The sequence below is a fragment of the Salvelinus namaycush genome, chromosome 23 (genome assembly GCF_016432855.1).
Source record: "Salvelinus namaycush isolate Seneca chromosome 23, SaNama_1.0, whole genome shotgun sequence".
Taxonomy (NCBI): Eukaryota; Metazoa; Chordata; class Actinopteri; order Salmoniformes; family Salmonidae; genus Salvelinus; species Salvelinus namaycush.
In genome coordinates, this window is record NC_052329.1 from 34,614,854 (window position 1) to 34,641,684 (window position 26,831).

The window sequence follows — 26,831 nt, forward strand, 5'->3', positions numbered from 1 at the left end:
AGAGACGAGCGCAAACCAATCAGAGAGCGCTTAAATGATTAAATTAAATAATTAATTGGTGACAACAGCCAGCGACTGTTTTGACACAAAAGACAGGGTGGGGTGGGGTGGGGGGTTATCGTAAATACGATTAATTTAAATAGGGGGGGTTATGACAAATACGATTAACTTAAATAAGGACCGGTGCACTCATTGTTTTATTTTCAATCAGGTTTGTACATTGCCTAGTCTATTTATAGATCAAACAAAAACAGTAGACTTGATTAATGGTTTATTTTTTTTATTTTTTACAAACTTTTTCCAAAGTGCATAACAATGGTAATATGAGTTTCTAACTTCACAGGTGAGAAAATCTAGAAAATTAGATGTGTAGTAATAGTAGCATTGTCCCTCATGAAATAAAATCAAAGAGTGGGCATCAGAAAAACCTTATTGACGTTATTAGTCAGGTAACGTGACATATTGGGAAACAAAGGATAATGCCATGTCCCCATGGACCAGACTAGGAAGGATGCAAACAAAAACATTGCAGAAAAGTGTATATTGAGGGGGACATCTTGTGGTAGAATAAAGAAATACTCTCAATTTCGTTTTTTCACCCTCAACTTCATACATTTCAACATTCATTTTAGGTAGTGAAATTTAGTTGTGTACCAACAAATTATTGTTAACCATTAATGCCCAACTTTGTTAGAGAGGAACCATGATCATCTCATTTGCACATAGTAGACTATGACCCTGGCCTTCCAGTAGGTCATGTGTATATGCAGGTATATTGCTCTCTGCTAGCCATCCATGGAAGTGTTGTTTAAACGTTTAAGCTCTTTACTTGGAGGTGTTTCTGACACATAAGAATGCAAACTATTGAAAAAGCGTGTAAACCTATTGCAGACAATTTCATTGACCTATGGCTACATTCATTGACCTACTAAAACCAGACAACGAAATGTAAACTCTTAGTTGATTGAACAAAAATAAGAATGAAATACTAATAACATCTTTCATACCATGTATATGTGCAAAAGTACCATACGACACAGATTATAAACAACTACACCATCCACCAATGATAAAGTACTTAGAGTCTATCATCAGCCACAGGAAAGGCAGATGAAATCAGATGCACACTTTGATGTCCAGATGAGATGTGCTCTTGGCGAACTCCTTCAGCTTCCTGACTCCCTCTTTCGACAACTTGTTGTCAAACATCCTGAGCAAAGAGACAAAGTCACAATGAAATGTCAACATATGTAAAAGACTATCTTGTTCAAATAGCAGGGAATTGAGCAGATAACAGTATCAATGCTGAGTAAACTAAATTACAAATGTTAAGGTTGCAGACGCATACCTCCAGATTAGAATTGGAATGCCTCAATGTTTTATAAGAAATGTATTAATTACAGCATATACAGTACATGGTGTGTCACTGTGTGTGTGTGTGTGTGGTGTGTGTGTGTACTGCTCACCAGAGCTGTTCCAGAGTGGTATTCTCAGTCAGTGCTTCCAGGAGGAGTAATGCTCCCTTATCAGTAATCTGATTGTCACGGAGCCTGAGGAACACAAAAACAAGTCTGTTACTAATATTGTTTTACTTGACCAAAAGCCTATGGCCGAGGGTCAATCCAAGACAGATTAACAACCTTGGTACAGCAATAGTGCACATCTGCGTTTGTTTGAACCAAGGCCTTATTCTTGTAATTACCTAGTGTGAACTGACATGAGAATATGAGAGAACTTGACCACAGATGTGTAAATAGGCTGTTTTTAACTGCAAAGTATGATATCTTTCATAGCGGTGCTTTCTCATCTTCACCTGATATCTTTAAGTGTATGATTGGTCCGCAGTAGATCCGCCAGACAGCCTGCTCCCACATCGCCAATGTGATTGATGGCCATCCTTAAACCATGGAATGATGGTAGACAATGATTGGTGAGAGACTGCTTTATAATGAGTTTTATTGACTACCTGTAGCCTATCAGAGCATTGATATCCTGTGTTACCTGAGGTCGACCACTGTGTGGTTGTCTTTCAGTCCTTCTGTAAGCACCTTGAGTCCCTTACAACCCAGTCCTGTTCCCACCACCCTGGAACCAGAACAATTACACAGGGTGATGTTCATTAGGGCATGCCATGGAAAACGTTTTAAACCGCTTTGCAACAGAAAAGGAAAATTAGCGTTTTTTTATTGTACCATGTAGTCCATGTAGTCCTTCCAAGGTGGTGATGTCATTTATCCCATCCAACTATTCTCTCTGCATCAATTAGCCCTTATACTGTACTCACCACAGTCTCTCGACACGGCAGTCTGGGCTCTGCATGGCACAGGCTAACACAACTGCCCCCTCTGGACCCAGTGGATTCTGCGCTAGCCTTTATTAGGAACGAATACAGGAGATAAATTCACAGGGTTTTCATTCTCATGTATCAAGAAACAAATACAGTTGGAGAAAAAATAAACATAACTTCCTTTTTGTGTTTGGAATAAGCCTGATTTAAGGTGTTACACATGACTTAGCCCACCTGAGGGTGCTGAAGAGAGGGAGTACAGGCAGCAGTCTGCGCAGGCCCTCTGCGTCCAGCCCCTGGGCCTCCAGATTCAGATCCTGCAGGTCTGGGGTCAGCTGCAGCAGGAAGGCCAGCTCGCTCCAGTCCCTCTTGGCTGGGCCAGACTGGTCTGACACCTGTTGTTGGGCCAGGACCTGCAGCCAGCCTTGTAGACGCTGGGCCAGGCCTGGGTCCTGGGCCTCGTACAGGCAGTGGCACACGTTGACCTGCCTCTCTGGACTCAGTCTGCCACATTGGAGCTGGGAGTGGAGCAGGCTCAGAAGAAAGGGAGGGGTGGGAGGAGGAGAGGGCACGGGCAGAGAGGAGGAGGGAGATGGGAGTATTTGTGATCTGCCTCGGAATAGTCCATCCAGGATGACACGGGTTTGAGGTACCAATAAGCCAGATACAAATCTACCCAAGGAGATGAATCCAAAATAATGTACAATTAATGGAGGGAGAAAAATAAGTTAACAAAGAGACATTTTCTGAATGTTAATATGGGATGAAGTGAATGAGAAAACACAACACTACTTTTGCCTATATATTTGTATGTACACATTATTTGACCTACCTGCAGAAGAGGTCCATGTGACCAGACTGATGGTGTCCACCCCAGGAGAAAGCCTTCTTGACATATCTGCGCAGGAGCCGTCTGGGCCTCAGCAGCTTATCAGCAGTGGAGGTTAACACTTTGTGCAGGGCGACTGGAAACAGGGCTACACCAACGGCTGACTTGAGCCCTGAGAACGGGTCTGAGCCGGAGAGGGCCTGCAGGACGTAGTACAGAGCAGCCAGGAACTCCTGTACACTAGTGTGGATGAAGTGGAAGCTCCTCTGGCAGGTGAGCGAGGCCCGGTCCTCTCGGAGGATCTCCACCAGGAAGGTCTTGGACAGCCCACTGCAGTCCAGGGAGAAAGAGCTCAGATCAGCCTGGTCGAAGAGGAAGCGTCGCTCCAGCAAGCCCTTGAAGGCAAGGGCTCCCAGGTCTCTCAGCATGGGTCGCATCTCCTGTAGGACCCGCGGGGCCTCCTGGAGACACTGCGGGCTGCAGCCTTCCTGACTGTGGCCCTCTCCGTGGAACACCAGGATGGACTTGAGAAAGCAACAGTAGATCTCTGTGATGGTGATGGGCTTGACATGGCCGCTCATTAACATCACCCTGGGAACAGTGGAGGAGAAAGTGGAAGGGGTTGGAGTGGCTTCTTCAGCCCTGTTGTTGGAGGTGGAGGTATCACTGGAGCCTGCTGGCATTGTCCTAACTGTATTGGGCAGAGTGGTGGTGGTGACTTGGCTAAGGCAGCAGGGGGCTCTATCACGCAGGGCAGTGGAGACGATCCAGCAGAAGGCTGGTATACGACACATGAGCTGGAGGGGCTGGTAGGAGGAAACGTAGCCCCACATGGCAGAGGCCACCAGGGGAGAGTTGCAGCTCTGCTCAAAGTAGTGCCTCTGCTGGTCTTTAGAGAAGCCCAGGATGCTGTAGAGCTGGGTCACCAGCAGGGGAGGGACCTTGGAGACGGCGTGGGGCCGCGATGTGACCAGGATGGAGATACCGGGGAGGAGGTGACCCTTGATCAAGTTCACCACCATCTCCCCCATGCCCAGCTTCCGCTCTGGGTCCGAGCACTTGGGGCTCCGCTCAAATTCAAGGGGGAAGCGGAACTCATCGAGCCCGTCCAAGATGAGTAGGATCCGGCCAGGTTGGGAGTCAATGACCCAGGGAAGGACAGGTTTGAGGTGGCTGTAGTGCACCAGGAGAAGCTCCTGCAGGCTCTGAGGCTCACTGAGCAGATTGAGCTCTCTGAAGGATAGGGACAGGACTATCTTCTGGGATCCAGAGTCCTTTGCCCATTCATGAACCAGCCGTCTCACCACCGTGGTCTTCCCACTGCCGGCCACCCCGGAGAGCAGACTCACGTCCTCTCCTGGAACAGACAGCAGACTCTGGCAGACATCTTGAAAGGTACAGACCTGGTCCTGGCTCCGGAAGGCATCACCCACCATGGCTACCTCGTGCTGGTGGTACTGCAGGGGAACAGTGTAGCCCACGCACCTGGACAATGTGATATCTGTAAAGGAACAAGACTCATCACTACTCTCTGAACTACTACACCTAATAGTCTTGATACTAAGGTAATCAACAGGACTGTGCTGCCTGCCTAATATGTCCTTGTGCTTCCTCAAGTGCTCCTGCATGTTGGTTGGACCAGAGCCACTGCTGCTGGGTCCAGAGCCCTCAGGTGGGATAGCAGTTAGCATAGACTCAGACTCCTTGTTGGCTCTCTGTGACTGTAGAACATGAAAGAATGCTCGACAGGCTTCCTCTCCACGCCCGTGTAACACATCCAGCAGATTCCTCATGGAGTCCCTCACCCCCAGGTGACCTCCTCCTCTCACCAGGCTGAGGTCCTCCTCAGTAAGAGCCCCTACCTGGTAAAGAAGCTCCTGGAGGTGGGTGACATTTTGGCTCCAGCTCTCCACCAGTTGCACACGATGCTCCTGTAGGGATATACTGCATGGCCCCACCGCCATTGTGGGGACTGGGGAGACTCACTCTTGGCGTGACTGGTTTAACAGAAAATATTTGTCTATTGTCCACTTATTCAATAACACACAAGACTCACAAGTGAAGTGGTTTGAATATGGAAGTGGTTTTAATAAGTGGGTGAAGCTCTTCTTTCCCTTTCCCTTTCATAAATTGAGGAATTGTTTTCAGCATAAAAAGGCACAATACAGATCCACATGGCCTAAAACAGGAAATATCATTAAGAATTTCAAATATTATGACTTCAAAACTTGATGTAAGCCTAAAAAGAATCATGTGACATTGTAGCTTAGGCTATAAAACAAACTTGTCAACTATAAATGTTGCTGTATGTTATTGAATTGTATGTTATTCTATTCTAATTATTAAGTCAACATAAGTAGAAAATAAATAGCATAAATATATTTGTTTATGATGTGATATTGGGCTTCCCAAAACACAGCAAAATTCCATAATAACCTACGACGCCACTAAGATCACAAGATAACATATAACATGTGTAATTACATGATTATTACAAAAAAAGGCATGGCATCAGTGACATTAAGGTGGCACAAAGTGTAAAACGAATGTAAAAATATGTAATGTAAAATATACAAATAGAGAGTCCAAATATTAATATAGAACAATTACTAAAAAGCAACTTACCCCTCCCTTTTGAAAGTGAAACTAACAAGGAAAGACTTGAAAACTTCCCCAAATGATGAACCACTGATATGAACCACTGATATAGCTAGCCTATAAGTGAACATTGATTGACTGCCGATGCCACATTTATAAATAACAGTTCAAAAATATTATTAAAGCCTGGTGTGTTGGTTTTTATACACCGATAGAGCAGAGAGACTATTCAAACTCAAGACTAGAAATTATGTCAAGTTCCTCATCACATCAGAGGATTGCATCACTTCGTACAGTCCCTTGAGATCAAAATCCCATTTCAACATGTTGCAAGATGGTACGTTTCAGCTGCTCTGGCTTGGGACTATAAAGACTGCACAGTAAAAATCAGAGTAGGCCTAACTTTACTTGCATAATCTAGTTAGGGTACATTTCTGATGTGCCAGAAAAGTCTGCATATGCTGTCCAGAGTTTGGATTTAATCAAAACATTGAACTCCTGATTAAGTTTCTATCAAATACACTTAAAGGGATAGTTCACCCAAATTAGAAAATTACATTAGTTTCCTTACCCTGTAAGCAGTCTCAGGACAACGTATGACAGCAAGCCATGCTTTGGTTGTGTACCTGGTCACTGTTTAAAAAAATTGAACTTAGCATTTGAGGCACAATCCAATGCAAGTAACTGGTACCCATATTAGCAAAACTAACTCATGGATTGCTGTTATACCTTGTCCATTGACTGCTTACATGGTAAGGAAACCAATATGTCATTTGGATGAACTATCCCATTTAAAATGCACCAAATTATCAAGGAAGTAAGTTTGTAATGAAGGACCCAGACAGAATCAATAAGTTTATTTTGACATTTTAGTATTTTATCTTTAGTGTGTTGGTCTAATTCTACATGTTTGTGCATACAGTAATTCAGGACTGAACTTGTGTATTGTAAGTTATTAAACATAGGGAGACAGGCTTTACAGAGAATCTTCTATGACATTTTAAAGGAGGAATCAGATTTTTGGGTGTATATATACTTTTTTTTACTCTGGAATAAGTGACATTGTCAAGGAGGTATTTGTCACTGAATTTCATACAAAATTGGCTGTATTTCTATTAAACTCAAGGCACATTAGCAACAAAGTTTTTGAACAAGACAAAATGCATGTTACACTTTTACAAATCCTCACTTGGCTCAAATGTCTTATTAGTGCACAGAACACAATAGTCTGGTCCCAGATCTGTTTGTGCTGTCTGGCATTGGAATTGGCAAGCGAGCACAAACAGATCTGGGACCAGGCTAACCAAACACATCTCCAACCAGGAAAATAACACTTTAATTGACATATAATCATTCAACAGACAATTAACAGACATTGCATCCACTACTGCTTCTTTGTCTAATGTCAGTGCTGTAGCAGACCTTTATTTAGGCATATGCACCTGTCTTACCGATCATTCATTTGGGTTGTCATCTGTACACAATTCAGAGGCTGGGTCACAGAGGGAGAAGGATGGGAGGGGCACTCAAGAGGCTATGCGAAGAAGAAGCAGCACAGAAATGTGAAGAGCGAAACGTAGCTCAGAAAGTCCCAGCTGGGGAGAGGTGCGTAGATTCAATCTATGCACTGTAGTGTCACACCTGTGGGTCATACCAACAGATCTCTGGTTTGTTACGAAGATTGATAAGTGTTCCTAAGGATGTTACCGTTGATCCATGTGCTTTCTGTGAAGAACACCCTTGGCTATGAGTATATCCTATGATGTAGGTATTAAACACCAGGAAAATACTTAACTGCACTTGAATGCTGTGCATAGGGCCTCATCGCTCTTGAAGACCTGGGTTTGGAAGTGCCAATCAAAACAATAACCGCATGTTGAGAGGGCTAGGCTGTATGTTGTCGAGACGCCAGTATCCGCTTGGCTGTATTATAGCCTAACACTGTGAAAATGCTATATCAATCTTTAGTGCATTCGTCTTTAGCATTGTCCCCGTCACAAAGCTAGCACCCAAATCCTCATCAGGAAAGGAAATGGTAAATGTGGTAAAATAAGTCATGCACGTTGTTCTGACTACTACTATATCCTGATGAGCTGCTACACATAACCAGAGTATGGAAATGGCAGCCTGGGAACTTGACACAATGGAAAGCAAATGGATCATAACATGTTTCCAAAAACCTTTTACTCTACAGGTTTAACTTGGGAGTGAAATGTGTGTGTGTGTGTGTGTACACAGCATGCTTTTGTCTTTCTCTGAAGTATTTTTCATAGGCCATCCTGAGCGTATACGAGACATATCTGTCTCTAACAACAGTGGACTCAACATCATCCCCAAAGTGTCATTGTTTAATTGGTGTATCGACATAAATAATCCATTAACAATAACTTAGTAAAGGAGAAAGGCACCATTGTTGGGAACAAACAAGCGATAAATGGAAAGACAAAACGGTTTTCTATTCTCCCCCCTATTTTCATTCTCACGCCTTTTTCATAATTTCTTTCTCACTTTCTTTATCTCTTATATATTGTAAAGACTATTCACTATGGTGTTTCCATTATAAATCTATTATAAAATCTAATTTCAACATTCTGCTCACCAAAATGCTTTGGTTTACACTTTCATTTGGGCTACATGGCATCTACATCAAAGAACGATTTAGTGATCTATGGCACAGACCAAATTCTGACCACATTCTGGACAGTATGCTCTGGGTCAAAGGTCACACACCCACATGCCTTCTCTGTTGATATCTTTCGGTTTCAAAAACCTCAAGAGTATTGTGTCCGAGTCGAAACAAGTTTGAAAAAAATAACTATTCTTATGAACTTCTCTACCAAACTCCCTGCTCCTCGATAGTTTATAACAAACCTAGCCTACATACCATCAGCCATGTACTGCATCTCAACGTTAACAAAAGCTTCTTCCCCAAACAGTTAACAGAGTAGTATCAGAGAGGGTGTGAAGTCTACACTGCTGAACAGAGAAAATATTGTGAAAAAAGAATGACAGAAAGAAAAAGCAAAGGAGACCCAATACACCCTCATTGATTGCTTGGTTATGTTCCCAAATGAAGCAAGACAGGCATAAGTAGTGCAGGAAAAAATGCACCAAAACATTGTTATTCCTTGGCTTCATATATAAAATCATGATATTCAAATAACAAGTATTAATCCCAAAAATATATAAAACATAAATATCAATTAGTTTCGCTGGACTTTTTCTCAATTGGAAGCACATGCCGTTTGTGTAGCGAGAGCTGGCATTTGATTGGCTTAGGCAGAGCCTGGTCTGCGGTTGTGATTGGTGAATAGGAGCGTATTCCAGGAAGGACTTCCTTGGCGTGGTCAGATGATCAGTCATTGCTATCATCTTGAGTTCAGTCGAGGGGCAGTCTAAAACAGTTCAGGGAAGACAGAGGTAACCATTACAAAGAAGTTATCTTAAACAATCAATCAGTGATTGATTCAAGTTATCTTAACAATGTAAACATGCAGAACAAATGGTCTCTACCTGAGATAAACGGTACATTGATTTTCATTGTAGGTGTAACAGGGGGCGTTAACAAAACAATCATGTCATACACTACGTTGTATACTTCACACAACAACAACCAGCTTAAAAAGTCAAGTACAGTTGGCTTATATACATACTAGTGCAGGACTCCAATAATGAATCAATCAACACCGACTCCAATCATGCAGTATTGATGTTCCAACCTACTGTATTAGTCCTGTAGGGGAGGACTGATGCTTTATATCCCTCCGTTATTCCGACTCACCACTGAGAGGTGGCCATTCTTCGCCTTGGCAACCAGCAGCTCAGAGCCAGAGGTGAAGTCTATGATCCCTTCTTTACCTTGGCCCATCGTGAAAGTTATGCTTGGAGAGAGAAAGACAGAGATGAGGTGCAGTTCATCTACAGCCCCCCCCCATATGAAATGAAACTGATCAGACTGCAGATGGTGATGTATCACTAGTGTCTATGAATTCAGGTCCTGACACCTGATGGTAGTATTCCATGTGAGCCCCTTTAACCCCTTGACGAACCCGTGCGTCAAGAGCGTGTTCTATATTTATATTAATCAAATCTGAACTGTAAATGTTAGGAACGTACAGCTATTTTGAAATGAAAGCTGACGTTCCGCTGATTAACACGGTATATGGCTTATCTAGTTCCCGGGTATCTGTGTCAGGGCAACAACTCACCTTCCCTGGTTGATGTTGATGCTGTTGACCTTGTCAGCACAGATGGCCACTTTGGTCAGGGTCTCGATGATGTGGTCACTCTGTAGCACCACATCTCCCTACAGACCAGAGGAGACGAGTTACAGAGCTACATCGTCACTACTAGCCGGTCCCAGGTCGATTTGTGTTTGGCGTGACAATGTCAATATGTGTTGGAAAGACAGCACAAACAGATCTGGGATCAGGCTACTTCACCTAACAGGCATCGGTTAAGTATGGAATAACCAGTGTGTAATGGGGTTATGACCATGTTATGACTATGTAAGATAGAGCTGAGGTCAGCCTCACCTTCTGTTTTTTGTCTTCAGTGGGCACATGCAGTACGAAGACGCCATCACTGAGAGAGCTGACTGAAATGCCTGAGGACAAGACAGACAGACAGGGAAGAGAAATGGTCAATGGGAGAACTATGAGCATCACTCAGACCAATTCAGTATGGCCTCTGTAAGGACCCCAGAAAACAACTTCATTCAATTTAATGCTATTGACCCCCAACCCATCCTCTCCTCCGATCTCCGAACCCTGTGACCGCTGACCTTTGAGGGCGGCGTAGTCGATGCGCTGCTTGAGCTTGGCCTCCTCTACGATGACGGCACTGTTGGAGGTGAGAAGCAGCTGCCTTGGTCGCGCCTTGTAGCCATTCCTGTCGTACTTGGTCACTGGGACTGCATACTGAGGAGTGGGAAGGGGACATGATTAGTGGGGGTTGTAATATATCTTGAAGGATTTTGTATTTTATTGGACAGAGGAAAGACACACAGAAGGTGTGTCAAAGGCAGTGGGCTGGATTCAAACATGTGAGCTGTAGGCAGCAACACTAAATAGGCTAGACCAGCCATGATCAGAGTTAAGAATCAATAACACATTAATATACTGTATTGACTATATATTAAGACATATCCAACCTTACATAAATCCCAAGTAGAGAATTGAATGGCCACATTAACACTCTAGTACTGTACTAACCTTCATCTTCTCACTGCCAAGTGACTGCAACACCTTGGGGTTAATCTCCTCTCCATCTGAGAAGAGAGAGAGGCACAGGAAGAACGTTAGGTGTGTGTGTGTGTATAATGTGTGTGCACGCGAGTGCATGCATGCGCATGTGTGTCTGTGTTAATCGAGGCACTTACTGAGTCTTGTGCCCACAAAGAGCTTTGGGACACTTTGGGGGTAGTTGTCCTTCTTGTTTTTGAAGATCTCACTGGCCACCATTTTCTGCTCCAACTTCATTGACAGACAGAGAGAGAACGGACAAACACAGTTTGGAGAAAAGTTATATTGGTGAAGTAGGTGAAGACCACTCCACATTGACAGTCTTTAAAGTTCTGAACTCTGCAGATTGATGAAGAGCTATGAATACATTTGAAAGATATCAAATGTACTACTATACTATCGTATCCTGTTTACCTGGTGTTTCCACTCTGGGTTGATCCTCTTGCAGTAGCCCCACACCATGTTCTGCATGTACAGTTTACGTAGCCGTTCCGACGCCTATTGGACGGAGAATGACTTGTCACGTACCATTTTAACTACTCAAACATGTCATCAAGAAAAATGCCTTAATTCAGACAATTTCAATGTAGCCTACATCAGTGGTTCCCAAACTGTTGGGCGCGAGGGGTCGGCGGGGGGGGCTACCCCCCCAAAAGAAAATATGTATATTAGTCCTGCTTTAAACTTACTCTTGAAAGTTGTAAGGTGCAATTTAGAAATTGGGTAGTGCACCATCAGTTTTCCTCTTGTCATGTCAGTCATTGCAGACATTGGAGAGCTATTTATAACTTGTAAGAAATATCCAGATCAACTAGTCCATGTCAGCTAGCGTTTTTTAGCTAAGTTTTCTTAGCCCATGGATTTTGTTGTAATGTTTGAGTCAGTCAAATATCACATGAATATACATTAGACATGGCAAAATGTATAGAATGGCAAGAAATAACCATTAAACCTGCTAAATGTTCTCTCCACCAACAAGAGGGGTGTGAACAGTTTGTGTCATGAAGATTGCTTGTCCCCAGAGAAAGACGTGGTACACGCAAGGGGGACGCGGGATGTTCCCCAAAGCAGGAAGTTGTGTAAAGTTGCGTTACCTCGATGAGGGCGGTTGGTGGCGTGGGCCAGCTCTTGTCCAGGACTGTCTTGGGGAGGTTCCTGCGCAGCTTCATTAGGAAGGAGTAGCGCACATAATCCAGGAAGTACTCATTCTCAGGACAACGCTCATTATGGCGGTAGATGAAGCCCTTGATGAACCTGAGCGACAGACAGACAGAGACAGACAGACAGACAGACACATGAATCAACAAATTGATAAGAACTTCTATACATCCACGCAAATACCATAGGTGTCCAAAACATGTGTGGATATTGTCTAGGTAAATGCTTTCCACAAGTTTCTCCATATGAATAGAACCTGTATAACTTCAGTAAACCAAGGGAGCCCATTGAGCCGAAAGCAGTGTCACAATAGGCAGTGGTGGATAAAGTACCCAATTGTCATACCGGAGTAAAAGTAAAAGATACCTTAATAGAAAATGACTCAAGTAAAAGTAAAAGTCACCCAGTAAAATACTACTTGAGTAAAAGTCAAAAAGTATTTGGTTTTAAAATGTACTTAAATATCAAAAGTAAAAGTATAAATAACTTAAAATGTCTTATATTAAGCAAACCACACGACACGATTTTTAAAATGTACGGATAGCCAGGGTCACAGTTCAAACTCAGACATAATTTACAAACGAAGCATGTGGGTTTAGTGAGTCTACCAGATCAGAGGCAGTAGGGATGACCAGGGTCAATTTTCCTGTCCTGCTAAGCATTCAAAATTTAACGAGTACTTTTGGGTGTCAGGGAAAATGTAAGGAGTAAAAAGTACATTATTTTCTTTAGGAATGTAGAAGTGAAAAAAAAAAGTGAAAGTTGTCAAAAATATAAATAGTCAAGTAGACTACAGACACCCCAAAAAACAACTTTAGTACTTAAAAGTATTTTTACTTAAGTACTTTACACCACTGACAATAGGGCAATCTAATGAATATTCATGAACCTTCTTTCAACATTCCGAGTTAAATAAATCTCGTGTCCAGAAGAGCCCCACCTGCGGATGGTGTTGGCGGCCTCCCTTCTACGTCGTGCCCTCCTACAGGCCAGGATGCCCTTCCACCACGCTTGGACCACCACCGCTGGAAAGGGACGCACAATTTATGAATCTACTTATTATTTAACAAAGTTCATTGAGATCCATTGAAGAGAGCATCGAGACCTAGGCCCGTATGTATCAAGCGTCTCAGACAAGCAGTGCAGATTTAGGATCAGGTCCCTTCTGTCAAAACAATCTTATTCGTTGCGATCGAAAAAAACACCCGCAAAACTGATAGGAAGTCAGCACTCCTACTCTGAGACGCTTAACACAACATCCATCGTCCAACTGAACAAGACAAGCGTAATCGAATAGACATGCACGGTGAATATAGAGGAACTAAATGCTTGATGACACATGGGTCTATAGACGTAGGGGAGAAGAGAAGAGAAGCCCTCCTACCTGATGATCTGAGTTTGCGGTATTTGGTCTTCTGGCTGTAGCCCTTCCAGGATGCCTGCAGTTTGCTGGCTGAAGAGAGAGAGAGAGAGAGAGAGACAAAAGATGTTCAGAGTGTTCAGATACTCTACTTACTGTATCTTCGAGGAGAGACTACAGTCCAGACAGACAGCAGGGGATGAGCGTCAAGTAAGACCATGTGATACGTGACTCTCTCTCACCAAGGCTGTGTTTCCTCGTTTCTAGCGCGTCCTCCGTGGCGAACAGAGTCTTTGGAAAACGGATGAAGATTTTGGATCTGGAAAGCAAACGGAGCTCCACTAAGCTGGCAGTGTGCCTTTGTACAACACACAGGGGCAGTCAGAGCGTGTTCAGCACCGGGGGGGATTTAGTTCAGCCCTGACAAAATAATTGACTTTGGTCACTTAAGCCTTTCCCAGAGAGTAGACACAGTTATGGGATTAGATCAACACTAAGTGGGCACTGAACTCGTTAGGGAGATGGGATGTAGATAAACAAATGGGAGATACATGTACTGTAGTTAACTAGAATTAACACGTGTGTGTGCGTGCGTGTGTGTCTGCATCTGTGTGTTTGCGTGCCGCCTTGACTGTTGTCACTGGATAAGGGTCTCACCTGCCCAGCTTGTACTCCTCAGGTTTGTAACCCAGGTGTTTGACCAGTGTGGAGACTCCGTCAGCCAGCTTGCCCTGCCAGCTAGGCCAGGTCTCCGGGCACAGGGACTTATACCTGCCAGGGACGGACAAAACAATACACACAGACACTGGTATATTATATGAAAAATATTTAATTTAGGTTATATCACTAACTTTGAACAGTTGTGGTGATTGACTAATCACTTGCAGGTGTACTGATTTTCTAACATAATTCATGAATTTGCCATTGAATAAACCTATAATGTCAGGGAACGACATTCAAGCCTGATAGAGGCAGGACTAGCTCCGAGCCAGGCAGGACTAGCTCCGAGCCAGGCAGGACTAGCTCCGAGCCAGGCAGGACTAGCTCCGAGCCAGGCAGGACTAGCTCCGAGCCAGGCAGGACTAGCTCCGAGCCAGGCAGGACTAGCTCCGAGCCAGGCAGGACTAGCTCCGAGCCATAGTCACCTCTGGAGGAAGGTCTCATAGTGGCGGCGGTAGGCAAAGCCAGCTCTCCTCACGCGCAGGTTCTCCATCAGACCCAGGTACTTCACCTGATGCCTGATGAGAACCTCGTCGAACCGTCCTGAGAGAGAGAGAAGCCACAGCCTGTTAGTACATAACTGGTGAGATTGCAATACATTGTTATTGACGTTTTCCGTTTGTTGAATGGTTTGTTGTTACAGTTGTTAGCATACTGGAGCAGTAACGCGTGATGCTTATGCAAATAAAAAGCACACAATTGATCCGACTTATTCCCAGAAAAGTAGACAATGGACAATAAGGAAGGTAGGAGTGAGGAGAAAAAACAGCAACAGTAGGAAAGACAGAAGGCCATCTATTGACAAAGGGCAGCTCAATATACTGAGAAACACAGTGTGAAGTACAGTGCTGCCATTGATGTTACTGAACGCAATCAAAACGCATGGTCAGATTTAAGAATCGTAGACACAAGACAGACAATATGTTAGAAAAAATGATATAGAACCGGCACAGAAAAACTGAGTGTGATAGCAGAGTTAACGACTAAGAGACCATTTCACAGTTTTAAAGCTAATTTCCTGCAATTCTACACATTTTGTCATTGGACAGAGAAAATTTGCAGTTTCAAAGCTAAATTTCCTGCAATGGCTTTTTCTGTGTTCTTATGCTATCTGAATTACAGTTGAAGTTGGAAGTTTACATACACTTAGGTGGAAGTCATTAAAATTAGTTTTCAACCACTCCACAAATTTCTTGTTAACAAACTATAGTTTTGGCAAGTCGGTTAGGACATCTACTTTGTGCATGACAAGTAATTTTTCTAACAATTGTTTACAGACAGATTATTTAACTTAATCACAATTCCAGCGAGTCAGAAGTTTACATACACCAAGTTGACCCTGCCTTTAAACAGCTTGGAAAATTCCAGATATTGATGTCATGGCTTTAGAAGCTTCTGATAGGCTAATTGACATCATTTCAGTCAATTGGAGGTGTACCCGTGGATGTATTTCAAGGCCTACCTTCAAACTCAGTGCCTCTTTGCTTGGCATCATGGGAAAATCAACAGGAAATCAGCCAAGACCTCAGAAAAAACATTGTAGACCTCCACAAATCTGGTTCATCCTTGGGAGCAATTTCCAAATGCTTGAAGGTACCACGTTCATCTGTACAAACAATAGTACACAAGTATAAACACCATGGGACCACGCAGCCGTCATACCGCTTAGGAAGGAGACGCATTGTCTCCTAGAGATGAACGTACTTTGGTGCGAAAAGTGCAAATCAATCCCAGAACAGCAGCAAAGGACCGTCTGAAGATGCTGGAGGAAACAGGTACAAAAGTATCTATATCCACAGTAAAACGAGTCCTATATCGACATAACCTGAAATGCCGCTCAGCAAGGAAGAAGCCACTGCTCCAAAACCGCCATAAAAAAGCCAGACTACGGTTTGCAACAGCACATGGGGACAAAGATCATACTTTTTGGAGAAATGTCCTCTGGTCTGATGAAACAAAAATAGAACTGTTTGGCCATAATGACCATCCTTATGTTTGGAGGAAAAAGGAGGAGGCTTGCAAGCCAAAGAACACCATCCCAACCGTGAAGCATGGGGGTGGCAGCATCATGTTGTGGGGGTGCTTTGCTGCAGGAGGGACTGGTGCACTTCACAAAATAGATGGCATCATGAGGAGGAAAATTATGTGGATATATTGAAGCAACATCTCAAGACATCAGTCAGGAAGTCAAAGCTTGGTCGCAAATGGGTCTTCCAAATGGACAATGACCCCAAGCATACTTCCAAAGTTGTGGCAAAATGGCTTAAGGACAACAAAGTCAAGGTATTGGAGCTGCCATCACAAAGCCCTGACCTCAATCCTATAGAAAATTTGTGGGCAGAACAGAAAAAGCGTGTGCGAGCAAGGAGGCCTACAAACCTGACTCAGTTACACCAGCTCAGTCACCCAACTTATTGTGGTAAGCTTGTGGAAGGCTACCTGAAACATTTGACCACAATTTAAAGGCAATGCTACCAAATACTCATTGGTTGTATGTAAACTTCTGACCCATTGGGAATGTGATGAAAGAAATAAAATATGAAAGAAATCATTCTCTCTACTATTATTCTGACAATTCACATTCTTGAAATAAAGTGGTGATCCTAACTGACCGAAGACAGGGAATTGAAAAACTGAGTTTAAATGTAGTGGGCTAAGGTGTATGTAAACTTCCGACTTCAACTGTACTTAAACATAACACCATGCCATTTTTAGAATTTTTGATTCGCCGACTGTCTAGTTTCTATTTTGATGATTGTTAGTTCTCAGAGATTATCTTATTTAAAAAATATATTGCTACATTATATTTTCTACATACTTTATATCTGGTTTTAGTTGTTTAAGCATTTTACATCCCGAAAAAGGGAAAAAATCATTATATTAAATGTTTCAATACGTTGTTCGACAGCAAACGAAAAGGAGCTTTTCTGATTGGTTGTGGTAGACCCTCCTTGCTTCAGTACCTTTGCTTCCGTTTGGTGCCTAATGAATACAGTGTTTCCCCTATATGTATTTAGCAGAGGCGCACCGCTGCTGCTAAATCGTTGAAAAAAATTATATATATATACTGTGTTCATTAGGCACCAAACGGAAGCAAAGGTACTGAAGCAAGGAGGGTCTACCACAACCAATCAGAAAAGCTCATTTTAGTTTGCTGTCGAACAACGTATTGAAACATTTTGCTCCGGTTGTGCCCTAATGAATACAACCCCGTTGACAGCACGGTATGAGCAAGGCATCGGTTCCTTCCTACCTGCTTGCTTGGCATCGTTGGGCTTGATGCAGCGCACGTACGACGGCTCCTTGGACATCAGGATCTCCATTAACTTCGCCAGGCTGGTCTTGAACTGGGTCGCTGCCTGGAGGCAGAGACAGAAGGAAAGAAGAAAGAGTGAGCACCGAGCGAGGGATGTAGAGGAGCAGAAAGAGGAGAGGAGCAGGGAGCACGGCTGCTGGCCAGACTGAGGCTGAGACCGGACAGAACACAGGTCCCAGTGTGCAGCTCACATTGCCCAGGCAGTGACAGGGTTGGGGGCAGGGCCGGCGAGAGAGAGAGAGAATGCGTCGTCAACAATGCACACAAACAGTCAACGGAGTCGACACCAGCGACCCACGCACCCTCGACCACCGTGTGTGTGGAGGGCAACCGAGTGTCAGGGCATTCCTGAGTGTGTGAGCGGGGAAGCAGAGATTCCCCTGTGACTCACTCGACCCCACAGTGTGGAGCAAGGAAGATCCAAAGAGCATAAACAAGTGACTGTTTGTAAGTGTGTATGAGACAGGACATGTATATATGGGTCTGTGATTGTGTACCGGTATACACGTTGGGATACATTGTATGACCTTTCCCCTCTGAGTGGCTGTTCTCACCGTCTCAGGTCTCTTGCTGTCCTTCAGCTCCGCCCGGTCAAAGCACTGGGTCAGAATCTTATTATCAGACATACACATGACCTGTGGATGGACAACACATAGAGAATGAGTACAACTCACTATGACTAGAACTACCACACTGCTCTTCAAACTCACACATTGCCCACACACACACGGAGAGAGACCGAGAGACAGAGTCTACCACAGTGACACAACATAATCTTAGAGTCTAGTCTAGTTTCCAATGATATCATCCATCTCCTATCTAAATCATTTCCCCATTGTCCTGAACTCTCTCTCTCACCTCTTTCAAGTTCCTGAAGAGGAGGTCATTGTTCTTGTCCAGAAAGCCTAGAGGGGGAAGAGAGAGAGTAAGAGAACATGCACTCCCAATATGGTTTTCGGATGAAAATGATTACACACACAGTAAAACAGACCACTACAAGAAGTACAGGAACATCCAAGGACAAACGTAAAGACCTGAGCACAGAACATCCTTCCTCTCCCTCTGGTCATCTCACTCTCGCTTCCCCCTAACAATTGATCCTGCTGCTCCATGCACACACACACACACACACACACACACCGTTGACGTTGTAGTTGACCTCGCCAGCGTAGTGCAGCAGTCTGAACTCCTCTCGGCCCATCACCTTCCGGGTCTTTCCATCGGCCAGCTTGTGACTACGAGGATCACACAAACATTAAGTGACAAATTATTAGGGCACACCATAGCAAAACATTATGCAATGGAAAACCAAAACAAGCTTTTCTTATTCAACACGTTCAGGTAATCCCTCCCTGTTTCAGTCTGTTTTCTTCCATTTGGTACCTAATGAACACAACATAAACTCAGCAAAAAAAGAAACATACCTTTTTCAGGACCCTGTCTCTCAAAGATAATTCGTCAAAATCCAAATAACTTCACAGATCTTCATTGTAAAGGGTTTAAACACTGTTTCCCATGCTTGTTCAATGAACCATAAACATCTAATGAACATGCACCTGTGGAACGGTCATTAAGACAGTAACAGCTTACAGACGGTAGGCAATTAAGGTCACAGTTATGAAAACTTAGGACACTAGAGAGGCCTTTCTACTGACTCTGAAAAACACCAAAAGAAAGATGCCCAGGGTCCCTGCTCATCTGCGTGAACGTGCCTTAGGCATGCTGCAAGGAGGCATGAGGACTGCAGCTGTGGCCAGGGCAATAAATTGCAATGTCCGTACTGTGAGACGCCTAAGACAGCGCTACAGGGAGACAGGATGGACAGCTGATCGTCCTCGCAGTGGCAGACCACGTGTAACAGCACCTGTACAGGATTGGTACATCCGAACATCACACCTGCGGGACAGAATGGCAACAACAACTGCCCGAGTTACACCAGGAACGCACAATCCCTCCATCAGTGCTCAGACTGTCTGGCATAGGCTGAGAGAGGCTGGACTGAGAGCTTGTAGGCCTGTTGTAAGGCAGGTCCTCACCAGACATCACCGGCAACAACGTCACCTATGGGCACAAACCCACCCTCGCTGGACCAGACAGGACTGTAAAAAGTGCTCTTCACTGACGAGTCGTAGTTTTGTCTCACCAGGGGTGATGGTCGGATTCGTTATCATTGAAGGAATGAGCATTACACCGAGGCCTGTACTCTGGAGCGAGATCGATTTGGAGGTGGAAGGTCCATCATGGTATGGGGCGGTGTGTCACAGCATCATCGGACTGAGCTTGTTGTCATTGCAGGCAATCTCAACGCTGTGTGTTACAGGGAAGACATCTTCCTCCCTCATGTGGTACCCTTCCTGCAGGCTCATCCTGACATGACCCTCCAGCATGACAATGCCACCAGCCATACTGCTCGTTCTGTGTGCGATTTCCTGCCAGATAGGAATGTCAGTGTTCTGCCATGGCCAGCGAAGAGCCCAGATCTCAATCCCATTGAGCACGTCTGGGACCTGTCGGATCGGAGGGTGATGGCTAGGGCCATTCCCCCCAGAAATGTCCAGGAACTTGCAGGTGCCTTGGTGGAAGAGTGGGGTAAGAACTGGCAAATCTGGTGCAGTCCATGAGGAGGAGATGCACTGCAGTACTTAATGCAGCTGGTGCCACAGCAGATACTGACTGTTACTTTTGACCCCTCTCCCCCTTTGTTCAGGGACACATTATTCAATTTCTGTTAGTCACATGTCTGTGGAACTTGTTCATGTCTCAGTTTATGTCTCAGTTGTTGAGTCTTGTTATGTTCATACAAATATTTACACATGTTAAGTTTGCTGAAATAAACGCAGTTGACAGTGAGAGGACGTTTCTTTTTTTGCTGAGTTTATGTTTACATATTTTCTGTTGTGTACAGCTTAAAAGAAAACTCCACCCAAAAACTATTAGTCAATTGTTGACATAAGCAGAACATTTTGGGACAGTCCCCAATCAAGTTTTCAAGATATGTAACATTCAACAGAGAAATCATCCCCTTATGATGCAGGGATGATTTCTGTATTTTGAAAGTTGGGTGGAGCTTTCCATGAATTCGTATGCATTTTGTTCCAAGAGCATCTTTTTACAGCTAGCTCTCACGACAACTTCTGTTGCTAGGTTAGCAGAGGGAGGTTTGGGCGTATGCGTTTGTATGTGCGTAGACTCACGTTGTCAAGTGGGCGTGGCCTCCCACAGTATTCTCCAGCTTCTCCAGGAAGGTGATGTCACTGGCGTCACCTGGCCTCAGGCACTCCTCATCCTGACAGAGACAGAGAGACAGCCACAGAGAGACAGAGAGACAGCCACAGAGACACAGACAGAGAGACAGCCACAGAGAGACAGCCACAGAGAGACAGCCACAGAGAGACAGCCACAGAGAGACAGCCACAGAGAGACAGCCACAGAGAGACAGCCACAGAGAGACAGAAAGACAGCCACAGAGAGAGAGAGAGACACAGAGAGACAGAGAGACAGCCACAGAGAGACACAGAGACAGCCACAGAGAGAGACACAGAGACAGCCACAGAGAGAGACACAGAGACAGCCACAGAGAGAGACACAGAGACAGCCACAGAGAGAGACACAGAGACAGCCACAGAGAGAGACACAGAGACAGCCACAGAGAGAGACAGAGACAGCCACAGAGAGAGACAGAGACAGCCACAGAGAGAGACAGAGACAGACACAGAGAGAGAGAGAGACACAGAGAGACACAGCCACAGAGAGACAGCCACAGAGAGACAGCCACAGAGAGACAGCCACAGAGAGACAGAGAGAGAGAGAGAGAGAGAGACACAGAGACAGGGGGAGAGCGAGAAAGAATGAAAGAGAGAAATACATTAGATGGACAGTTGACTGTGACAGTAGGATATACCAGATGCAGAGGGGCCAAGAGAGAGAAAGGTGAAAGGTCAACTTGAAAAGCTCAGGGTTACATTAAAGACTGACACGGATTCTCACCAGAATGGAGATGACGCCTTTGAACTTCTCCTCCACCAGATCACAGATGATCTTGTTGTTGAAGTACTGCACAGGCTCCCACTGCGAGACAGCAAGGAACGCAGCGGCATCTTTTAAATCGCTTGTTTAGAAAACGGAACTGTTCTACATGTTAACGGTTGTAAAAGAAAACATTCACAGAATGCTGAGAATCCAGGACAAGGACATTCTGAACCCACACTTTATGCACACTGTCAATCAAACCTTTATTGACGTTTGCTGCCTCACACACATACACGTTTACCGCCACATTATTATCACAAACACCACAGAACACGGCCCACGTTGTACAACAATGTCCCCTTTGACGGGTGTCTAACTGGACACGAATCTCTCTCCCACGGCCCTCTGCACTCAGCTCCCTATGGGCCCGTATTCACCAGGCGGCTCAGAGTAAGAGTGCTGACGTATGATCAGGTTCACCCTTTTCATATAATCTCAGTCATTATGATCTACAAGCCAAAACTGATCCTAGATCAGCAGCACTCCTGTTCTGAGATTCTTTGCCAATATGGGCTCTGAATCGTAGTGGAGTGGGCCACCAATCACTGTGTAGACAGTCAAGCAGAGCCGATGGGGAGAAGGTAGAAGGATAGGACCGGACAGAGAAGAAAGAGAGAGGTGGAAGAGGACTGTAAAAAGAGAGAGGGGGAGAATGAAAAGAGGGAGAAGTGGGAAGAGAGAGCGAGAAAAAAGCTAGAGAAATGGAGGAGAGCAGTAGAGGGAGGGTAAGGTCCCTCCAAGACGGATAGAAGCATCGAGGCAGAGGGGAGGCAGAGTGAGGAGGGGATGGAGAAGGAGAAGATGGACTGACAAAACAAAGAGAGAGAGTAGTCTCACCGTGATTCCCTCTGCTTCGTACTCATCCTGCTCGGACTTGAGGGTGAGCTCGATGAAGAGCTGCTGCAGCTTCTCGTTACAGTAGTTAATGCAGAACTGCTCAAAACTGCAACACACACACAATTACAGATGATCTTTTCACGTGACAATGATATTCAACGCAAACTTGACATTAAAATACGCCGAATCGTAATGACAGTAAATGGTAAACGCTGTCAAAAACACACAGGATTATGGGAAAATGAGTTCTATATATATTACTCTGGTACCTGTTGTGCTGGAAGACTTCAAACCCATAGATATCCAGGAGACCAATGACAGAAGCATTCTTATAAGTCTCGTCCTAGAAGAAAAAGATGGTTAACTCTTCATACTCTTCATAACTCTTCAGTTCATTATTTGTTAACATGTACACCTAACGAAGCACGATAAGCACCGTCTAACGAACTCACAACAGACATGGACCAGACGCATTACGGCTACACTATCTCACAGCTCAAACATGCAATAACCTAACCCCTATCAGACAATAGTCTACACAGAAATGCATTGTTGTAGAACGAACAATACTCCTCTGTCAAACATGTAGTATTACAACATATCCACAAGGGGGAGTCCTACTACCGCTGTCTAGAAACGGCCGGCTAAGAGGTCAAAAGCGCAGGCTGACAGGAGGGGCAGAAGAATGGGGTAGATATAGGGATATCATGCCAACGAGGAGGGGGATCATCGGTAAGAGGGGAGTTAATGGGGTGTTAGTTAGTTAGGGGCGTGTGGTGTTACCCTGTAAGCCAGGGAGACGTTGATCTTGTTGACGAGCCAGGTGAAGGTACGGCCGTACACGGCCTTGGACAGGGCGTCCCGCGCCGACGCTGCCTGCTCCAGGTTCAGAGGGCTCTTCAGCTGGGAGGACAGACACACACAGATCAGATACAGACGCGCGCACACACAGAGAGAGAAGAATGGAAACAGTTATTCTACAATTCCTCACTTGCCGTGGTACCGAGGAGCCATTACATGTCGAATATAGAATGTGGAAACGTTCTCATAGAGTTCATTATAAAGAGCATTGACTTAGAGAAGGTTCCAGCCTACCTCTTCCCCTTTGGCGATGATCTTTTTGTGTGTTAGCGCTTCTTTCAGGACCAAACCGTCCACACCTAGTAACTGCACCGTCAACAATAAAGACTTTAACACACCTCCAAACTAATTCATTCAACACCAGTATCAATGTTATTTATCCTATTGAGCAAATGAACAGTGATACTATCGAGTTATGAAGAGAGTAATGTGTTATGAGTATCGACAGGGTACATGAGTATCGACAGGGTACATGAGTATCGACAGGGTACATGATTGCCTGGGTGCAGTATGAGTAGTGTCCCCATAGGTACACTGTAGTCAGGAGGTAGAGGTCATACCCTCGCCAGGTATTTGATCTGTGTGTCTGTAGTGATGTAGGCATTGCCGCTGTCCTCTCCTCCATACTGAATGTTCCCCAAGTGAAGAACGCTGGCAATAATGTTTAACAGCTCCTACACACAGAGAACGAGTGAGAGAGAGAGACAGTGAGAGGGAGAGAGAGAGCGAGACACAGTGAGAGAGAGAAAAAAAGCCATGTGAACATTAGACATGATAAGATTATACACATTTTATTGTGATCTTCTGAAGACAACGTTATCTTGATGACTGCAAGTATTAGATTAGGCTATCTTGGACTTGAAGAGTTATAAAATATAATTCAACTGACCATCCTCCCCCCCACATGCATGCATATACAACATATAGTGAATATGGCCTCTTTTTGTGTGTGTGTGTCAGTGGTGTAAAGTACTTAAGTAAAATACTTTGAAGTACTACTCAAGTAGATGTTGGTGGTATCTGTAATTTACAATTGATATTTTTGACAACTTTTACTTCACTACATTCCTAAAGAAAATAATGTACTTTTTACTCCATACATTTCCCCTGACATCCAAAAGTACTCGTTATATTTCAAATGCTTAGAAGGACAGGAAAATGGTCCCATTCCCACACTTATCAAGAGAACATCCCTGGTCATCCGTACTGCCTCTGATCTGGCAGACTCACTAAACACAAATGCTTCGCTTGTAAATTATATCTGAGTGTTGGAATGTGCCCCTGGCGATCCGTAAAAAAAGAAAAGAAAATCGTGCCGTTTAGTTTGCATAATATAAGGAATGTGAAATGATTTATACTTTAACTTTTGATATTTAAGTATATTTTAGCAATTACATTTATTTTTGATACTTACATATATTGAAAACCAAATACTTTTAGACTTTTACTACAGTAGTATTTTACTGGGTGACTTTTACTTGAGTCATTTTCTATTAAAAAAGGTTTCTTTACTTGTACTCAAGTATGACAATGTGGTACTTTTCCCCACCACTGAGTACTGTATACTATATATAACCACCTGCTCTCTCCCGCTTCCCTCACTGAACTGAGAAATACTGAGCTCTGGCCCAAAGCCCAGACTACAGTCATGAAAATGCAAAAAACATCCACACAAAGCACAAATCAGCCCTCTCATCACACACACAAACACACCCTCTCTTCACCCACTGTCCCAACACACTCACATAAGATAAGACCACTTTATTGGTCAATATAGACAGTCACACAACACACAACCTGACTATATACACAAGACTCCAGCAAAGGGGCATACAGCATGTTACTGTACAACTACAATAACAAAACAGATGGTGGCACCCAAAGCATAGACAGGATGATTAGACATGATTGGTCAGACAGTCAAAATGGAATAAGTATTCAGTAGTAGTATTTAAGGTAATCAACAAAACACTACCTAAGTGGCTAACATTATGTCTGTGTGTCTGTGTTGTAATAACAGGTTCTTACCTCCACCTCGTCCTCGCTGAAGCCGATGACAGACAGGGCTTTCCTCACCACCTTCCAGTCGCTGCGGTCGTTGATGGAGCTCACCTTGGGACAGTTCCCCTGAGAGACCCACACAGACAAAACTGTTGAAGCCAAAACACCATAATTCTACATTGCAAGTAAAATCGTTCCTCAACAAAGCAGCCAACATCTAAATCAGTGTTAGTAAGAAGTAAAACAGTAAGGTGTTAGTTAAAAACGTCTACCAAGCTGCTCTATGAAAACATGTTCAGACGTCTTTGAAAGATCGGCAGGTTCATGTTTTACATGCTTTATCTCTACAGGCCGTATGCGTACTAATTGTAGATCCAGCAAACACAGACACTTGCACTCATTTACGGCGCGTGTGCACGTCGCATACTGAACACCCACACATTCATTGGCTGACTAAATAAGTGTTTGTGCGCGTGTTTGCAGAAATATTGTAGGTCTCAGTGGGGGAGTGAGTAGGGATAGACAACTCCTTCACCTGAGAGCATCTCTATAGCAGCACTAATAACACACTGGGTCCATTAAGCCGGCCTCCCACTGGGCCAGAGCCAGCACACACTAGAGAGAACATCAGTGAGTGAGAAAGTGAGAGAGAGAGAGCAGACACACACCTCTTCCTGCTGTAAAAGCAAAAAGGAGAGACTTGGGGATACATCTCAAAGCACACATGATTGCATAACTTTTGACCTGAGCCCCAAACAGCTAGACACATGCTCTGGTCAGAAGTTGGAGACTAGGGAAGTGTCCCATTCCAGACCTAACCATAGAGTGAAACTCTGCTGCGTCCCACCTTGACGAGGTACTGGTACTGTTGGGGGTTCCTCTCCAGGCCCAGGCGCCGCAGCAGGTCCTCCTCACCCCCCTCAATCAGCTGGTAGAAGATGTGGAAGTTCCTCTCGCCGTGGTTCTGGTGCACCACCCGTGACTTCTCCAGCAGGTAGTTGAGGATGTGGCCCCCCACCGGTGCACCCTGCCGGCGGGAGAGAGGGAACCGGGGAAAGGGGGTGGAGGAGCAGAGGGTGGTGATGCAGGGATACTGAGACAGACACAGAGCCACATGCAGGTGTACACGCCCCCAGGACAGTACAGTAACGTAGGAGTGGAAAAATAAACATATTGTACAAGTTAATATGGAAGGACTGGCAGTGTTTATGTACTGGTTTCCCCCTTACAGGAACATACTCGGTCATTGGTGTGTGTGTGTGTGTGTGTGTGTGTGTGTGTGTGTGTGTGTGTGTGTGTGTGTGTGTGTGACCACTCACCTTGAAGTCAAACTGGATGTCCATGTATTTACCGAAGCGGCTGGAGTTGTCGTTGCGTAACGTTTTGGCATTTCCAAAAGCCTGGGGTCACACATTGGGACGAAGAGGTAGACAGAGAGGAGGGAGAGACAGGAGGGAGACAGAAGAGGAGAGAAAAGGGAGGTAAACAGGAGAGAGGACGGAGAGTGGGGAGGGTAGACAGGTGTGTTAAAGTGGTGTCAGAGGGTCAGGAGATGTGCTGGGCTGTGACATGGGGCTAGATTACAGGGCAGT

The 26,831-nt window shown here is 44.5% G+C and overlaps 2 protein-coding genes across 6 annotated transcripts in view; both read right to left on the reverse strand.

The window, feature by feature from the left end:
* Positions 1-296: 296 nt before the first annotated feature.
* si:dkey-118k5.3 (protein NLRC3) lies at positions 297-6,441 on the reverse strand. The gene is made up of 7 exons (XM_038961507.1): positions 3,120-6,441; positions 2,522-2,959; positions 2,285-2,371; positions 2,002-2,085; positions 1,814-1,897; positions 1,467-1,550; positions 297-1,210 (listed from the first exon to the last, which is right to left on the reverse strand). The coding sequence occupies exons 1-7, from the start codon at positions 5,078-5,080 to the stop codon at positions 1,117-1,119; spliced, it is 2,832 nt and encodes a 943-aa protein (XP_038817435.1). The 5' UTR covers positions 5,081-6,441; the 3' UTR covers positions 297-1,116.
* Positions 6,442-6,556: 115 nt separating this feature from the next.
* Positions 6,557-26,831, reverse strand: part of LOC120018353 (unconventional myosin-Ic-like) — a 66,752-nt gene continuing 46,477 nt past the window's right edge. For 4 of the 5 annotated variants that reach the window (XM_038961501.1, XM_038961503.1, XM_038961506.1 and 1 more), the window contains exons 5-32: positions 26,559-26,639; positions 26,087-26,266; positions 25,267-25,365; positions 23,799-23,912; positions 23,473-23,544; positions 23,161-23,280; positions 22,647-22,720; positions 22,378-22,483; positions 21,499-21,579; positions 20,706-20,797; positions 18,652-18,746; positions 18,370-18,416; positions 18,066-18,146; positions 17,449-17,554; positions 14,621-14,738; positions 14,133-14,246; positions 13,718-13,794; positions 13,500-13,568; positions 13,056-13,140; positions 12,052-12,211; positions 11,372-11,455; positions 11,095-11,188; positions 10,928-10,983; positions 10,498-10,633; positions 10,250-10,320; positions 9,923-10,020; positions 9,496-9,595; positions 6,557-9,109 (exon numbers count right to left, since the gene is read on the reverse strand). In XM_038961501.1, coding sequence (XP_038817429.1) covers positions 9,083-9,109; positions 9,496-9,595; positions 9,923-10,020; positions 10,250-10,320; positions 10,498-10,633; positions 10,928-10,983; positions 11,095-11,188; positions 11,372-11,455; positions 12,052-12,211; positions 13,056-13,140; positions 13,500-13,568; positions 13,718-13,794; positions 14,133-14,246; positions 14,621-14,738; positions 17,449-17,554; positions 18,066-18,146; positions 18,370-18,416; positions 18,652-18,746; positions 20,706-20,797; positions 21,499-21,579; positions 22,378-22,483; positions 22,647-22,720; positions 23,161-23,280; positions 23,473-23,544; positions 23,799-23,912; positions 25,267-25,365; positions 26,087-26,266; positions 26,559-26,639 — 2,637 coding nt within the window. In that variant the 3' untranslated portion in view covers positions 6,557-9,082. Of the gene's footprint in view, positions 9,110-9,437; positions 9,596-9,922; positions 10,021-10,249; positions 10,321-10,497; positions 10,634-10,927; positions 10,984-11,094; positions 11,189-11,371; positions 11,456-12,051; positions 12,212-13,055; positions 13,141-13,499; positions 13,569-13,717; positions 13,795-14,132; positions 14,247-14,620; positions 14,739-17,448; positions 17,555-18,065; positions 18,147-18,369; positions 18,417-18,651; positions 18,747-20,705; positions 20,798-21,498; positions 21,580-22,377; positions 22,484-22,646; positions 22,721-23,160; positions 23,281-23,472; positions 23,545-23,798; positions 23,913-25,266; positions 25,366-26,086; positions 26,267-26,558; positions 26,640-26,831 lie in introns of all 5 variants that reach the window. The other variant, XM_038961502.1, reaches the window with a different exon arrangement.